Source organism: Megalobrama amblycephala, linkage group LG7, assembly GCF_018812025.1.
Source record: "Megalobrama amblycephala isolate DHTTF-2021 linkage group LG7, ASM1881202v1, whole genome shotgun sequence".
In the NCBI taxonomy this organism is placed as follows: domain Eukaryota; kingdom Metazoa; phylum Chordata; class Actinopteri; order Cypriniformes; family Xenocyprididae; genus Megalobrama; species Megalobrama amblycephala.
In genome coordinates, this window is record NC_063050.1 from 56,964,593 (window position 1) to 56,982,215 (window position 17,623).

The 17,623-nt window shown below is 33.5% G+C and overlaps 1 protein-coding gene across 5 annotated transcripts in view; it reads left to right on the forward strand.

Moving 5' to 3' along the window:
- The first annotated feature begins 649 nt into the window (after positions 1-649).
- The window catches only part of rasa3 (RAS p21 protein activator 3), a 47,651-nt gene continuing 30,677 nt past the window's right edge, over positions 650-17,623 (forward strand). For 3 of the 5 annotated variants that reach the window (XM_048198224.1, XM_048198225.1, XM_048198226.1), the window contains exon 1: positions 651-835. In XM_048198224.1, coding sequence (XP_048054181.1) covers positions 781-835 — 55 coding nt within the window. In that variant the 5' untranslated portion in view covers positions 651-780. Of the gene's footprint in view, positions 836-7,580; positions 8,287-17,623 lie in introns of all 5 variants that reach the window. The other 2 variants (XM_048198227.1, XM_048198222.1) reach the window with 2 other exon arrangements.

The following is a 17,623-nucleotide window of genomic DNA, read 5'->3' on the forward strand; positions in this document are numbered from 1 at the left end:
TCTTTTACAGTGTTTACATGCCTGACATAAAACATAATACCTTTTTACGCATGTGCCTTAAAGTGCTTGAAGCCCGACATTGCTGCTTGCAGCTATATTGTGATATATGCATCAATCAAGCCAGATGAGGACCATATCCAGCACATATTTCCTTAAAAAATGACCACGTTAACTGTAGCATGCACTAAAATGCCAGAGTTATTATTGTTAGCAGCTTTTCTTCTTTTTTAAAGATTCTGTTACTGTGCAGATCCCATATTCATAAAGATTTTGTAATCCAGTTAACAAATATATGCTCTAAGAACGTTTGGGTAATGTTCCCATTAAGTTTCTGAATGTCTGAAAGAAATATCAATATGGCATTGATGGTATAAGTTGACTAATTTGGTACAAATTACATGATAAACATGGTTCAAACATAAGTGCATTCTTTTCGCGTCTTTCTATGATAATTAGTGCTTTCAGGATGACTAATTTGGGTAACATCTGCAATCAACGCGACGCGACAAAACTAGAAAGCTGATTTGGACGCGACGCTTTTGCTGTAGACGCGGTGTAATGTGACAGTCCCCGCCCGCGCCATGACGCAACAGCGCTGCTATCCAATCAGCGCATGATAAGCCTTTTCCAGACCCCTCCCCCTCACTCGCGTTTGAGCTGTGCGTTCGCGGCGCGCTGCTCAGTCCGGTGAGTCACCGTCCGCGCTGGAATACACGGAGAGAGAGAGAGAGACAGTGGCGGATAGCGAACGGAAAACGGGAACGAGCTGGAGCTGCGAGCATGGCGGTCGAAGAGGAAGGTCTTCGGGTTTTCCAGAGTGTCAAAATAAAAATCGGTGAGTTGTGGCGCGAAGCGTTACTGCGCGAGACCACTTTCCTTATTCTGACTGGAATCAAACGGTCGCGCTCAGTTTCTATTGTGAGAATAATTTGTGGATTTTCATACAAATATACTCAAATGTACGTGCAATAATCTCATTCAGATGTTAATGGAGATACATAAGCAGCATTTTATCATATCACAAGCTAATATTTGTTTGAATGACGCCTCAGCTTAGTTTAAAGTCAAATAGCTGCACATCCAGATGCGTGAAAACACGATATCTGTCCTTTATTTGTGTCTTAACTGTGTGTTTTTCCTCAAGTGTGCGCATATAGACACAGATCAGCTCTGCTGTGTGACAGATAACACATTTATTGTTCTGAAAACGTTGTGGGAACAGTGATTTGTGATGTTTTTAATGTTTTTCTGTCGTTATTTAAAAGGTTACAACATTGTCCTAACCGTTTTTTTACTCACAATAAAACATTCTTTAAACGTTTATTTGTAATATTCATCAAGTACACTGTACATAAGCATTATAAAAGAAATGTTTTCTCTCAACGTTATGTGAACGTTCTAAAAATGTTATCAGAACGTTTTCTCTTAACGTTATAAAGAACGTCGTTCTAAGAACGTTTCTCTTCAAGTCAAGAGAACGTGTATCGATTATAAGAACGTTCTATAAGTGTTATTAGAACGTTTTATCTGAACATGTACGTACAGAACAGCAGTGAAGGTTGTGGGAACGCTCCCTGTGTGACAGATGTGTGTCTCTCACTCCAGCTGTAGATGTTTAAAAGGAGCAGGACATTTTTAGCCCTGGACTCATAAATGATACTGCCGTTTTTTGTGTGTGTTCTGCATCTGAAATCATTTACTCAGGCATTGCAACAAGTAAAACATGCATGTGGAATCATTCTTTCCGATTGAAACAGGAATACATGTGATTTTCTTCCTGGACAGACAGACAGACAGTCAGATGTTCTCTGTGTTCTCAGTTTGACTGGTGGCGTGTGGTTTCTGGTTTGACTGATGTAAACACGGTCAGAACACTCAGAAAAAGATTTCTGTTTGACTGTGCTTGACATTTGAAATTGTACATTTGTATTGCCAAAGTATAGAATCCCATTACAGCCACATAAGAAAAAAAAAATAATGCTTTGTTTATGATATTAAAACTAGATATGATGAAATACTAAGTCATGTTTATGAGATAGAAAGTCGAAATTATGACAAAAAAACATTATTACATAACATACATAGTCAAAAATGATCAGATAAAAAGGCGTTATGATAAAGTGGAAAATATGATAATTAAAAAATGTATTAAAATCATAATTATGACATAAAAAATCAAATTGACATTCTGACAAAAAGTCGATATGACATGATACTAAGGCAAAATTTTGACTTAAAATCATAAATATGATATAAAATGTCGAAATTGACACGTCAGTTATCAGGTACAAAGTCAAAATTATGGCATACTAACTCATAGTTATGAGATTAAGTCATAATTATGACATAAAAAGTCGCAATTATTGCATACTAAGTCACAATTATCAGATGAAAAGTCAAAATTATGACATACCAAATTATATTTATTAGATGAAACGTCATAAATATGACATAAAAAGTCAAACTTATGACATACTAAGTTAAATTTATGAGATGAAGTAATAATTATGACATAAAAAAGTCAAAATTATGACATAATAAGTTATATTATTAGATGAAACGTCATAAATATGACATAAGTCAAAATTATGACATACCAAGTTACATTTATGAGATGAAGTAATAATTATGACATAAAAAGTCAAAATTATGACATAATAAGTTATATTTATTAGATGAAACGTCATAAATATGACATAAGTCAAAATTATGACATACCAAGTTAAATTTAGTATTAATTATGACATAAATGAAGTAATAATTATGACATAAAAAGTCACAATTATTTCATAATGTCACTATTATCAGATGAAAAGTCAAAATTATGACATACCAAGTTATATTTGAGATGAAACGTCAGAATTATGATATAAAAAGTAAAAGTCATAATTATGACGTATAAAGTCTTAATTATCAAATATAAAGTCAAGTATATGACATATTAAGTTATATTTATGAGATGAAAAGTCAAAATTAAGACATAAGAAATCTAAATTATGGCTTTCTATGTTATAAATATGACTATAATTTAGATTTTTATGTCATAATTTCGACTTTATCTCATAAATATGACTTGTATGTCATGAATTTGGCTTTTTATGTCGTTATTACTACTTTATTACGACCTTATGTGGCGGAAATGAGCTTCCATACCAAAGCATTTCTGTGTGTGTGTGAGTGTTTATTTGTGCGTTGTGTGTGTTGTTGTTCTCTTCCTTCATCTCTGCTGGTCCAGCACACACACATATGAAGTGTGTGTGTGTGAGAGCTGCTGTCATTGAGTTGTTTTCGACTCAGATTAAAGCAGAACACACACACACAGTCTAATCTAATCTCTGTACGGCACAGTAAACGCGGCGCGGCGTCAGGCACGTGTTTGGCTCCGAGCGTCAGGCTCTTCATTTCCATATGGACCACAGTGGACACATTTATATGAGCCTGCTTTAAATATCACTCCGTTTGGTTTGTAACACAAACATAAATGATGTACAAAAGCTGACCATGCACAGTTTCTGCCAAAATACAATGCAAAAGCGGGCATTAAAAAGTGAAATTATTATCAACACTGTAAGATCTTATAAACATTAACATCATGAATTTTGCTGTTAAGCTGCTCTGAAGCGATGTGTATTGTGAAAAGCGCTACACTAATCAATGTGACTTGACTTTGAGATCAGATCAAATCCAGAACTTTTTAGCTTGCTGAAACTCTTGTCCTGATTGCGACTGTTGTTTCCTAACATCTTCACGTCCCTGTGTGGCGGTTTGGTATTTTTAACCCGATTGCTTCACCAGCGTTTCACAGTTGCGCATGTTTTGGAGAAGTAGTTCCAGTCCCGCCTCGGGTCGACGGCTCGCTTCACGCACCTTCAGCCAGCGTGAGGAAACCCAACGTGATCTTTCAGTGAAATCTTGTCTGTGGTAGATGTTATCAGGCTCATGAAGGCGGTCACACCCTGCTTTACTGAAAGTTTCGTGTCCAGCTGATTGGGCAGACGCACTGTAACGTCTCTCACTGCTAGTCAACTGTTGCCTTGTCAAGGTGTCCTGAATGCTGATATGAGGACTGTGAGAGCATCTGAGGTCTCATTTGAGCATGGGGTTGGCAATTTTGTAACGACTGAAACAATATCAGTATGATATAATGCAACAAAATGAACAAAAATGGGTCAGTTCATCAGCCTGGACAGTGTGTTGTTCTGTCACTAGTAATGGGTTTATAGTCATTCCCATAATTGTTTTTTGCAATCAAAATGGCCGTGGTGGTAATTTCCAGAAATTTGCGAAAAATTTGCGATACTGCATGTCCCATATTATCTATTATGGCCAACAGACATCATACATGACACAACATAAATCATGTTTGTTTTGGTCTCTTACCAAATTTTAACCGTTCGGTCATTTTTGACAGAAAAAAAATTAAATTTTTAGAATTTTTTACTTCATTGGAATGTTACGAAACTTGGTAAAGGTTTTGGCACTTGCAATGTGAACACACAAAAAAATCATGGACATGATTCGAAAAGGTTAAATGGTCCTGAAAAAATAGTCACACTAATCATACACCCGGCGCAATGCGACGCCAGGCAAAAAGTGTTTTTTGCTAGTTTCAGCCCGACGCAGTTATCATTTTCACGTCCAGCGACACGTTGTTTAAATAGCTAATGCACTCTCGCCCATGGGCGTGCTGGTCTGAAAACAAGGCGTGTTCAGGTGCATTGTTGGCGTGTTGCAACTGGCTTTTAAAGGGAATGGGAGATGAGACTCTGATTGGTTTATTGCACGTTATGCCCAAAACACACCTATTACTCATTAAGAGAATAGGTACCCTTTTAGACCATGACGCGCACACTATTTTTCCCATCGTTAAACTAGCAAAAGTGGATTCAGATACGCCCTAAGATCGTTTAAATAGGGCCCATAATGTTCACGGTCAAAAATGAGTGCATTGGAAATGAATGGGAAATGAATTTCATCTAGTGGAAGCATTTGGTACTGCGCCCAAACAAAATCTGACTGAAAGCTCATTTTTTAAGATATCAATCTCAACTTGTTCAGATTTATGGCTTTGATTTTCTCACAGTTTTAGAGTAAAACATGTTTTGTAATAAAATAAAAGTAATAAAAAAATATTACTTTTGTGCATTTTTCATAATAATAAACTTAAATTTTATAACTTTTTTTATTTTTACTTCAGCAATAATCTGACAAGTGTCTTCTTTAAAAAGAGACCAAACTTCAGCCTGTGATCCAAAGATTTACAAGTTGGAAATTTCATTTTTAGGTCTATACTCCAAAAGTGATTAACAGGTAATAAATGTATCATAACAATTCCATAAATATAATTTAATACCATAAAATCCACTATTAAAAAAAAAATATCAAACTAAAATATAGTGCATTAATTTCAATATGACCGAAATCTTATAAGCAAACCACTGCAAAACAAATACTTGCCTAATATATGTAAAAAGTTCTCAAGTAATTACATAAACAATAATAAAATAAGAACAACGAAACGAATGGGAAATTAATTTCATCTAGTGGAAGCATTTGGTACTGCGCCCAAACAAAATCTGACTGAAAGCTCATTTTTTAAGATATCAATCTCAACTTGTTCAGATTTATGGCTTTGATTTTCTCACAGTTTTAAAGTAAAACATGTTTTGGAAAATATGTATTTCATATAAAATATTACTTTTGTGCATTTTTCATAATAATAAACTTAAATTTTATAACTTTTTTGTTTTATTTTTACTTCAGCAATAATCTGACAAGTGTCTTCTTTAAAAAGAGACCAAACTTCAGCATGTGATCCAAAGATTTACAAGTTGGAAATTTCATTTTTAGGTCTATACTCCAAAAGTGATTAACAGGTAATAAATGTATCATAACAATTCCATAAATATAATTTAATACCATAAAATCCACTATTAAAAAAAAAAAATATCAAACTAAAATATAGTGCATTAATTTCAATATGACGGAAATCTTATAAGCAAACCACTGCAAAACAAATACTTGCCTAATATATGTAAAAAGTTCTCAAGTAATTACATAAACAATAATAAAATAAGAACAACGAAACGAATGGGAAATTAATTTCATCTAGTGGAAGCATTTGGTACTGCGCCCAAACAAAATCTGACTGAAAGCTCATTTTTTAAGATATCAATCTCAACTTGTTCAGATTTATGGCTTTGATTTTCTCACAGTTTTAGAGTAAAACATGTTTTGTAATAAAATAAAAGTAATAAAAAAATATTACTTTTGTGCATTTTTCATAATAATAAACTTAAATTTTATAACTTTTTTTATTTTTACTTCAGCAATAATCTGACAAGTGTCTTCTTTAAAAAGAGACCAAACTTCAGCCTGTGATCCAAAGATTTACAAGTTGGAAATTTCATTTTTAGGTCTATACTCCAAAAGTGATTAACAGGTAATAAATGTATCATAACAATTCCATAAATATAATTTAATACCATAAAATCCACTAAAAATACAAAATATAAAGAAAATCAAACTAAAATATAGTGCATTAATTTCAATATGACCGAAATCTTATAAGCAAACCACTGCAAAACAAATACTTGCCTAATATATGTAAAAAGTTCTCAAGTAATTACATAAACAATAATAAAATAAGAACAACGAAACGAATGGGAAATTAATTTCATCTAGTGGAAGCATTTGGTACTGCGCCCAAACAAAATCTGACTGAAAGCTCATTTTTTAAGATATCAATCTCAACTTGTTCAGATTTATGGCTTTGATTTTCTCACAGTTTTAAAGTAAAACATGTTTTGGAAAATATGTATTTCATATAAAATATTACTTTTGTGCATTTTTCATAATAATAAACCTAAATTTTATAACTTTTTTGTTTTATTTTTACTTCAGCAATAATCTGACAAGTGTCTTCTTTAAAAAGAGACCAAACTTCAGCATGTGAAGTTGGAAATTTCATTTTTAGGTCTATGCTCCAAAAGTGATTAACAGGTAATAAATGTATCATAACAATTCCATAAATATAATTTAATACCATAAAATCCACTAATAAAAAATAAAATATCAAACTAAAATATAGTGCATTAATTTCAATATGACCGAAATCTTATAAGCAAACCACTGCAAAACCAATACTTGCCTAATGTATGTAAAAAGTTCTCAAGTAATTACGTAAACAATATGACATAAATATTCAGATACAAAGAGTTCTTTAAGTTTAATTACATGTTTGATTGCGGGTATATTAGGTTGCTTTCACTTTAAACAATCTAAACGATTGGCTGCATAAATCTTTTACAGTTGTGTTTAACAATAACAATAATGACTGTTTCCAAACATGCTTCCATCATTGGTCAGTCAGTCAGATAACCACGCCCTAAACTCATGTGATTGGTTGAGTCAGAACTTGATGTCACAGAAAGAATCATCACAGTTTTACTCTTCAGGAATCAAACTGACAATGACTGAAACTGCTGAAAATCTCAACATGTTGATTTTTCTGCAGGTCAGATTGTGTTTAAAAGTTGTTTCTTTGTTGAACTGGCATCCTTGATTCCTCTTGTGCACAGGGCATTATGGGTGTTTGCTGTGAATAATGGTGTCACGGTTAGTAGACTTGGCCAATGTGTCGACGGAAGGAAATGGAAGCTCCCTGTTCGCTGCGGTACATAAATGGAGTTCTGCTCCGGGTTTCCTGACGGAGCTCGTGTGTCTAGAGGAAACGCTGTCGGGCTTTTAGGGGTCAGGAGCTTCTGGTTGGGGGAGCGACGAGGAAACAGGAAACTGCTTCAAATCACTTCCTGATTTGGCTGGACGATCTGCAAAGCTGCTTGTTTTTTTTGTTTTTTTTCCATATTCCTGGGAAGCAGCGGGATAATGCAAACCAGATGGAGGTTCACTTGGACTGTCGGTGAAGAATCATGAATTTGTGTCGTTTTTTCCTTCTTTTCACTCACACCTCAAATCAACACTGAGTCTGTTTACTCTCATGATCATGATCATATTATGAATGATTTATCGGTGATGTCAGTAATCTAATCATGCATGTGGTTAATGCTGTTAACTAGTAGTCAACTGTCTTGTTATTTAGGCACTCTTGTCAGTAGTTCAGCTGGTTAATGTGATGAAGGTTGCTAGTAAACCAGGACAGGCGTGTGGTTTGTGGTGTTGAAGGAGGAGTGCGGTCGGTCGGTCAAGCAGTGGTTTGCAGACTTTGATTTGCACCGCCCTCGGATGAAGAAACCATCCCAGTGCTCCGTCTGAAGGAGGTCAGGGGTGAGTTTATGAGGGGTTACGAGTTCTCTGTTCATCTGGCAGCGTTTCTAGACGTCCTCCTGTGGACCTGACCTCCAACGACACTCTTCCTCTTCAGTAGTGGTCAAAGTCTGCATGAGACGGCAATAGTCAGTTCTCCCCAATTGTGACGTATATCTAGGGCCCTATAAAAATCCATTTTATTATTTCCCAAATTCTTTTTTATTTTTTTCTAAATTCCGTTTTTTTTTTTTTTTGGGACTCGATTTTAATGGTTAAACTTAATTTAGATAATCAAAAAGCATGTCTAATTAATTGAAATCATTAAACACATACAATTTAACAATAATTTATTAAAAGTTTAACAAAAAATACATTTTTAGGTTCCTATGAAACATGTTTTATTTTTACTAAATTCTGTGTTTTCTGTTTTGAGTCGTCTGGATTCCATTTTAATAGTTTAATTAAATTTTAACAATCAAAAAGCATATTTAGCTAATTAATTGAATTCATTAAAAAAAAAAACAAAATTTATAATTATTTTAAAAATTCATTTAAAATGTTTTGTTTTTGTTTTTTCAGAAATTCTGTTGTGTTTTTTAATTTTTCTGTCAATCAAATGAAGGCATAAAACATTAATTTAATTTATCTTTTAATCATATGAAATTAAACAAAATTTTTTGTCAAACAAAATGCTGCACAACAGAGCTTTACTGTTAAAATTAAAACATGGAAGAAAAATTGTGTTTATTCCTTAAAAAAAATAGACGTAGCTACATTCTACTGCACAACACTAATATATTTCTGTCACAATTTCTTCAAGTTAAACCAAACTTTTATTTTGACAGGTTGCAGTGAAGACCTTTGAGTTATGATATTGATGATAGTTTTTCTCAAATGAAACCGTAAAATGCGGATGAAGCATTGAATATTCTTTTTGCGCTTTAATATTCACAGACACTAGTCTAAGCGTACTGACATACTTTTTATTTATTCATCAAAACAATGTCAAATTCCGCGTTATACAGAAAATTCCATTTTTATTATTGGATTCCGCGATTCCGTCCATGTTTTCTGCATCACAGAAATCATAGGGCCCTAAATATCCAAGTGAAACGCCTCACAAACAAGAACAAATGTAGGGCGGGGCTTGATTTTGTGTGAAGGGAAATGATTGGATGGTTGTGGTTTGCTATTGGTGGATCTCATGTGAGTGACAGATTGCCCCGCCCTCATCATCAGAGAAGAGATGCTGCAAGAGGAAGATATTCTGATTCAAGATCATGAATTTAACACAATAATGATGTGCACTGATAAATCATCACTGCAGTATTCCATAAAAATGTTGATTTGTGATTTCAGCTCAGCTCATAGGGGAAGTGATGTCGCAGACAGTACTTATGACTCAGTTCCCGTCGCACAGATTGAAGTAGTATTCCAGGAACACCACAGAAGTATGTAGTGGTTTTGGAATATTTAGGAAAACTCAAAGTGTAATGAGTTTAATGAATGAGCTGGTTTCCTGTCTTTGTGTTGTGCTCGTCTGCTGGACATTTAACAGTGTTTTCATGTAAACCTCAACACGCGTTTCCTGTTGACATAATCATGTTCTCATTGGAATATCTGCGTCTGTTGATGGTGGACTCCCTCGTAGGCCTGTAACATCCGCACATGTCCACCTGCCTCGTGTGTTTCTGTCCTTGTTTCCACCTTCCACACTCATTCAGGGCAAACAGACGCACGTCCTTCAGAAGTTAACAGAGCAGATCCGATATATAACTCTCATACTGCAGGATTTATGGACCGGCACAGTCATGACGGCAAGACTAGGGTCAGTTATTTGACACACTGGAGTGTGCAAAGCAAGTCGTCTGAAAAATGGGTTGACTAGTTATATATATATATATATAAATTATAATGCTGTGATTAAGGTGTTCATCATGTTGGTCACAATTATTATGAATAATATAATATTAACCTTTAAATACATGAATGTTTTGCCAATTATTATTACATATTTGGGTCTTCAGTGACCAGGATCTATGATTTATTTTATAATATTATAACACATATGGATCTCTAACTGCCACAATAGTATAAAACTCTCCTGATATTTTAATAACAATTACAAGAGAATAAAATTAAGCATATTTTGTTACCTTTTGGACCTTGGAAGGATTAAATTTGAACAGATGGTTTATATCAACATTGCTGTCGTCGTCAGAGCTCATTTTCCCAGAGTTGAATTCGCCACAGAATTAATAACATCGCAGGGAGATCTAGTGGGAAGCATTTAGATTCTCTGTTATAAACTACAGGTATCAGATTTGACGTGGAAACCAGGAGAAATATTGAGCCATGAATGAACATGTTATATAAGGTTCTCCAGTGAGTAACGCTAACTGTATCACGGTCGCAAAAATAGTCAAATGTTTTTACATTATTCATTTCAAGGTTCATGCAAACTTTTGGGAGTGAAATTCAAGTACTTTTCAAGGCACTTTTTCCAGCACTTCAAATGTCTAAATATGATGAATTTTAATGTTATTTTAATGTGATGATTTGTAAAACTAAAAGTTTAAAGATTAAGGGACACTTTGGGCCCTATTTTAACGATCTAAGCGCATGGTCTAAAGCGCACAGCGCAGGTGCACTTAGGGCGTGTCCGAATCCACTTTTGTTAGTCCTTATAGGGTCTTTGGGGTCTTTTTAGACCCCAAACAACGTTTGCTCAAATAAAAAAAAAAATTCTCTTTGTCCAAATGACATGAAACTTTGTACCGTTGTTAACACTTTCTAGATCTACAAAGAAAAGAAAAAATCGGAGTGATAGCTTGTTTTTATGTTAGTGTAAAAAAAAAAGGTACACTCAGGGTCTTCGGGGTCTCCACAGACCCCAGGCAATAAAATGTAATTTTGTTATAAAATAACTGCTTTTTAAAAAACAAATGTAATTTTACTCTGTTTATTAATGTTTTTACTTCATATTTGTGCAGTTTTTGGAGGATTTCTCATATCTTTTAAATTTATATAAATAAATAAATAAATAAATATTTTTACAAAAACAGCTTTTTATGTAAAATTCACTTTATAAAAGACCCACATTTCTAACTTTCATTCATGGGGATAACATGGATAATTTGACATGGTTTAGTGTAAGATTTTTGCCCATATTTTGGAAAATGCAGTTTTAAAAGTAAAAAAAAAAATCACTTTTACCAGTAGATGGCTGCAGAGCTCCACTATTTGCTGTGTTATTTGACTAACTGAAAGAAATCTTTTCATAAGTTTTTTTTTTTGTTGGATTCATTTCTAAATGTTATGAAATCACAATTATAACAATAAAATTACTTTTTGTCAAAGTTCAGCATTTTTTGTACTGAAAAAAAATTAATTTTTCCAAAATGTTGATTTTGAGGATGAATTTTGTCCATTTTCACAGTGGAGTCTCATCATAATGTAACAATATTGAAAAACTTTTTTTTTCATTACAAAAAATACTAAACTTTGACAAAAAGTACCCTTTATTGTTATAATTGTGATTTCATAATATTTAGATATGAATCCAACTAAAAAAAACTTATGAAAAGATGTCTTTCAGTCATTCAAATAGCACATAGCAAATAGTGGAGCTCTGCTGCCATCTACTGGTAAAAATGATAGTTTTTTTTACTTTTAAAACTGCATTTTCCAAAAGATGGGCAAAAATCTTACACTAAACCATGTCAAATTATCCATGTTATCCCCATGAATGAAATTTAGAAATGTGGGTCTTTTATAAAGTGAATTTTACATAAAAAGCTGTTTTTGTATAAAAACCTATTTAAAAAATATATTTTTTAATTTATTTATATAAATTTAAAAAATACGATAAATCCTCCAAAAACTGTACAAACATGGAGTAAAAACATTAATAAACAGAGTAAAATTACATTTGTTTTTAAAAAAACAAGTATTTTGTTACAAAATTGCATTTTGTTGCCTGGGGTCTGTGGAGACCCCGAAGACCCTGAGTGTACTTCCCAAACGAAGACCGCATAAGGGTTAACGATGGAAAAAATGGTTGGCGCGCCCGGCACATGGTCTAAAAGTGTTGTCCCTATTCTCTTAATGAATAATGGCCGTGTTTTGGACGTAACATGCAATAAACCAATCAGAGTCTCATCTACCATTCCTTTTAAAAGCCAGTTGCGTTTGCACCATGGCAGATTCGCTATTTACATGGTGGAATTTGCAAGCGGAAAAACTGAACGCTTCTCTAGCGAGGAAACGGGATCTGCTCATGTGCAAGGTTAAAACGTTGTAATCCTTTTGTTGGTCAATGGCGCAGTCGTTTTCAGTTGCCTCAAAATAGCAACACGCCAACAATGCATCTGAGCATGGCCAAACAAGTGCATTAAACAACGTGGCGCGGGTCAGGAAATTGATAACTGCGTCGGGCTGAAACTAGCAAAAAACTCTTGCATCGTGCCTGTATGATGGGGCCCTTCATGGCAAACAAACTTTTATTTAAAAAGACATGAAAGATGCCAGTAGATGGCAGCAGAAGAGCACTTATTGGCTTATTAGCCATTTTCACTCCCTAATATATTGGGGAAAAGTCTCATGAAAAACAAAAACTTTTCTTCAAATTGTGACTGAATTACAAAGAAAGCAAGTAAAGAGCGCTCGTTTTATAATCACTGAAGCTGTCAGTCAGTTTAGTGTGGTACATTTAATAAGAGAAGGTTTTTGCAAGTTATTATTGTCAATAAAAGTTAATTTGATCGACATATCAATTCAAGCTCAGTGCTTTACTGTCACATTTCCGATATATAAACATGTAATATTATTAGTAACTGCACTTATTAATGCAAAACAACAGTAATATGATTTACAGAGCCATGCTCTATAATTGTAAATAAAACGAAGATTATTGCTTAATGAGAAAATACAGTTTCTGTTTTTTACATCAGAATTTTTACATTTAATTGAAAGTGCCTTTTTTTGTAATTATTTGTGAAATTTACCAGCAATTTCAAAGTAAACGTTTCCAGCAGAATTTATTTTATATGAAAAATTATATTTCATCAAATGTGTAAATATTTCACTCAGCTTGTGTCTATTTCTGTAATGCTGGGAAGCTGGAGGTTAACTGGTAGTTAGTCTTTAATTTCAGCAGTTTCATCTTCACCATGTAATTTGATGCTGTTATACTGTTTCATTTAGTATCTTGCAGAATGATTGTGTCACTAACCTGCACAGGCATTTGAATAAAGTTGCCCTATGGGAAGGGACGGCACCGGATCACAACTTTCTGAAAACATGTCAACATTTCACACATCATAACACTGAGGATTGACGAATCTTCTAATGCACAGACGTGAATATGAAATATAAAGTCCAGAGTGTTTTGCTTTCACTCTCAAGCCTGTAAAGGAAATGCCATTTGAAACTCTACACCCACTTCCTGTTTTGATGCACTGGGTTGTTGACAGTAAATGGGTGTAGCATGCAGTCTAACTCTCAGACTTTTGTTTTTTAACATCACAGCGTTTGACAAACCTGTTTGAAAACAGTCATTATTTCTGCAGGTCAGTTCAGCTAGTGGATCAGAAAAGACACAGTAAGACACATGTTTAAATGACGGGTGTAGATGCATTGATCTGTTTTACATCACAGGAATAATTCACACAAAGATGGAAATTCTGTGCGATCGGCGTGACATCTAACAAAATGTAGTCGCACCAGCAGGACACAAAAATAATGATGCGCACCGATTAATCCTTTATAAATAAAACGCATGTACGTGACCACGCGCATTGGCGGCTTATTATGTATAATCGGGTTAAGAAAGTGCATGTAAACACAGTCATTGTTTCGTAAGGGAACATGATGTGCAAAGTTTGAATATGTGGAAATGCAAATAAGTTTTGGCAAGATTAAATTTCTCAAAGCTCTCATACAGCACACTGTATGTGTCTGAACATGCGGCCGCTCCTCGTGTCCCAAGAACGCTCGTGTTTAGAGACGCTAAACTGCATCTTGAATGCAGTCGGAATTCCTTTCTTACGATCTCATTTCCTGTCGATGCTCCCTCTCTCTCTCTCTCAGCAGCTCTGTTGTGTCTTTATCTGTGTCTGTCTTTATCTGTGTGTACGGAGCGTTTCAGGGTTTGTGTCTGTTATTGGAGCCGTTTGTCCACTAACTGTAAATGGTCAAAGTGTGTGTGTGGTGGGGGGGGGGGGGAGCGAACTTTTAACCTAGTTTATAGGATACACCACTAGATCTACTAGATCAGGGATTCACAAACTTTTTTATCAGCCGAACCCTTTGAGATAAAATATTACACCTTGAGATTTTAAGTTTAAAAATAATGAATTCTATTAAATATATTTTTTGTTAAAATTTTTATTAAATGTAATTTTACAGTAAAAATATCGCAAGAGTAATGTTTCTTATTTTTGTTTTTATTTAGACATTTTTTTATTATTATTTTGCAGTAGTAATAATAATAATAATAAGGAAATTAATTAATTAATTATTATTATTATTAAATAGCCATATTGATTTTTGGGCCAAGTTCTGCAGCCCTACAAACAAGCACAGCAAACCTGGATCATCACTTTTTAAAATTGTATTTTAAATCACAATCACAATTTTTAATCAGAAAAATCGCAATTAGATTTTTCCGCTAAATGGTCCAGCCATTGTTAGTAATGTAATTTTACAGTTGTGTAAAATATAAAATAATGATAACTGTTATATTATTTTTTAAAATATTTTTTGTATTTAATTATGAAAAATATAAATATAAAAATATTTACAAAAAATATAAATATAAAAATATTTACAAAAAATATAAATATAAAAATATTTACAAAAATATTTCATAAATATTTTTATATTTTATTTTTTTATTTTTATTTAGTAGTAATAATAATTATAATAACAATAATTATTATTATTACTAAATACAAATAATAAAGAAATAAAAATATTACTTTTGTAATATATTTTACCATAAAACAATAAATTATTATTATTGTAAATTATTAATGAATTTATGAATGAAAAATTATTATAATAATAATTATTATTAGTGCTGTCAAACGATTAATCGTGATTAATCCCATCCAAAATAAAAGTTTGTTTACGCAATGTATGTGTGTGTACTGTGTATAACTATTATGTACAGATAAATACACACAAAAGCATGTAAATATTTAAAAAATATATATATTTATATATAATATAAATTATATATATATATATACACACACACACATATATAATTAAATATTTCTTAAATATATACATGCATGTGTGTATTTATATATAATAAATAAACAGTACACACACATATATTATGTAAACACAAACTTTTATTTTGGATGCGCTTAATTGCGCTTAATTGTTTAACAGCACTAACTATTATTATATAGCCATATTGGTATATAATTACAAAACGCTGGTCAAACTGTGCAGCCCTACAAACAAGCACAGCAAACCTGGATTTTATTCAATTGCATTTTAAAGCAATATTATTCAGAATAATTGCAATTAGATTTTTTCACTAAATCGTGCAGCACTAGCCGTTCTTTATCCACCTCTCATTCCCTAAATATCCCTGTATGATTCATTTTTACCCGGTTAGTTGGTTTTCTTCCTCTGTCAGTATCATCATCTCACTTTCTCTCTCTGTTTATTCCCCCTCTCTCTCTCGGGTGTCCTGACCTCATTTCCTGTGACTGTGATTTGCTCTTCACACCTACTCAGTGTGTTTGTGTTTGTGAGGTGTGTGTGTGTGAGTTCATGAGCCTCTTTATGCGTGTCAATAACATGTACGTGTGTCTATAAATGTAGTCTCACACATTCAAATAAAGCAGGAACACATGATCATTAGTTGTCATCAGCAGCTCATAGAGAAATGATTGAGATCTCTTCATCTGAGATGACTGGATGCTTTTTGTTCTCCTTTTGCTCTCGTCACAGTCGAGATGTTCCTGAAATCTCATCTTGTCTTTCCTCGGGGATGCAGAAGTAGAAAGAGTTGCCCGTATGATGACGCGTTACAGAGGAAGGCTATTTTTGGCTCTCGTTCAATTTCACACTCATTTACACTGTCTGCTGTGGCCCGAAACAGGAAGCAGTTCCTGCAGTGAGTCTGTCGCCATGGCGACAAGCATGCGTTCCCACACACACGTGTCGAAGTGAATGTATTTACAGATGTTTCGTGTTTACGCCTCCGCAGTGTCAGGAAAGCTCCTCGGGCCCAGATTCTCCAGGTCGGGGGCGTCGATTAAAGAATCATGCCGGAAACAAACTGGAAATGATCACATGGTCAGAAACGTTGTTCAACCTCTAATAAATTAAAGTTTCATGCATTTTGATAACTGAAATTTAATGTAAGCATTAAAACATAATCCAGAAAATTAAAAAGGAAAAAAAATGGAATTCAGAAAAATGTAAAATGTATTTTTAGACTAAAGTCGCTTCAGTTTCATAGATGGATGCGAGTGTGAACAGCAGCATCACCGGCACATCACAGACGCTGACGGAGACTGACATGGACTGTGATATCACATGATCACACAAGACGCTGCCTTTATCTTTCTCTCTTGTTGAGAGAGGAAACACATGCCGGGAACGGAGAGCCGCACTTCCTGTTTTCCTGTGGTGTGAAGGCTTGTTGCATCGGGGATTAGTTGTTTTCTCAGCGCTTTGTGTGTGTGTGTGTGTGTGTGTGTGGGGTGATGAAAAATAGATGCTAAGGTAGTCTGGGTGGTTGCTAGGGTGTTGCTAAGTTACTTTACTTCCAGTCTGGGGCCATTTTATTACATTTTACATTAAAATTCCCATTTTAAATTTTTATGGATTCTGTTTTACTGTTTAAATTACATTTTAGTAATCAAAAATCATGTCTATTTAAATGAAATAATGAACCATATACAATTTAAAAACAATTTATTAAAAGTTTATTATTGTGGATTTATGATTTAATACAAATGTTTTATCAAAAATGGTGGTAAATGAAGACTTTTAAAATATAATCAAAGCAAATTCATAATTAATCCTCTTTTTTTTAATTTTGCTGCACATACTTTTACTTTTAAAATTAAAACATGCAAGAACATTTGTGAGACGTTTCTTAAAAAATAGTCTTAAATTTTTAATAATTTTGTGTTTATGGTTTATGAAAGTTAAGATTATTAATTTATGATTTAATACAAATATATTATCAAAAACAATGGTGAAATTAAGACAAAATATTAACAATTTAATTAATCTATTAATAGTGCTGCACAACAGAATTTTTAATAATTTTATTGTTATTAATAGTGTCAAATCGATTAATCATGATTAATCGCATCTAACA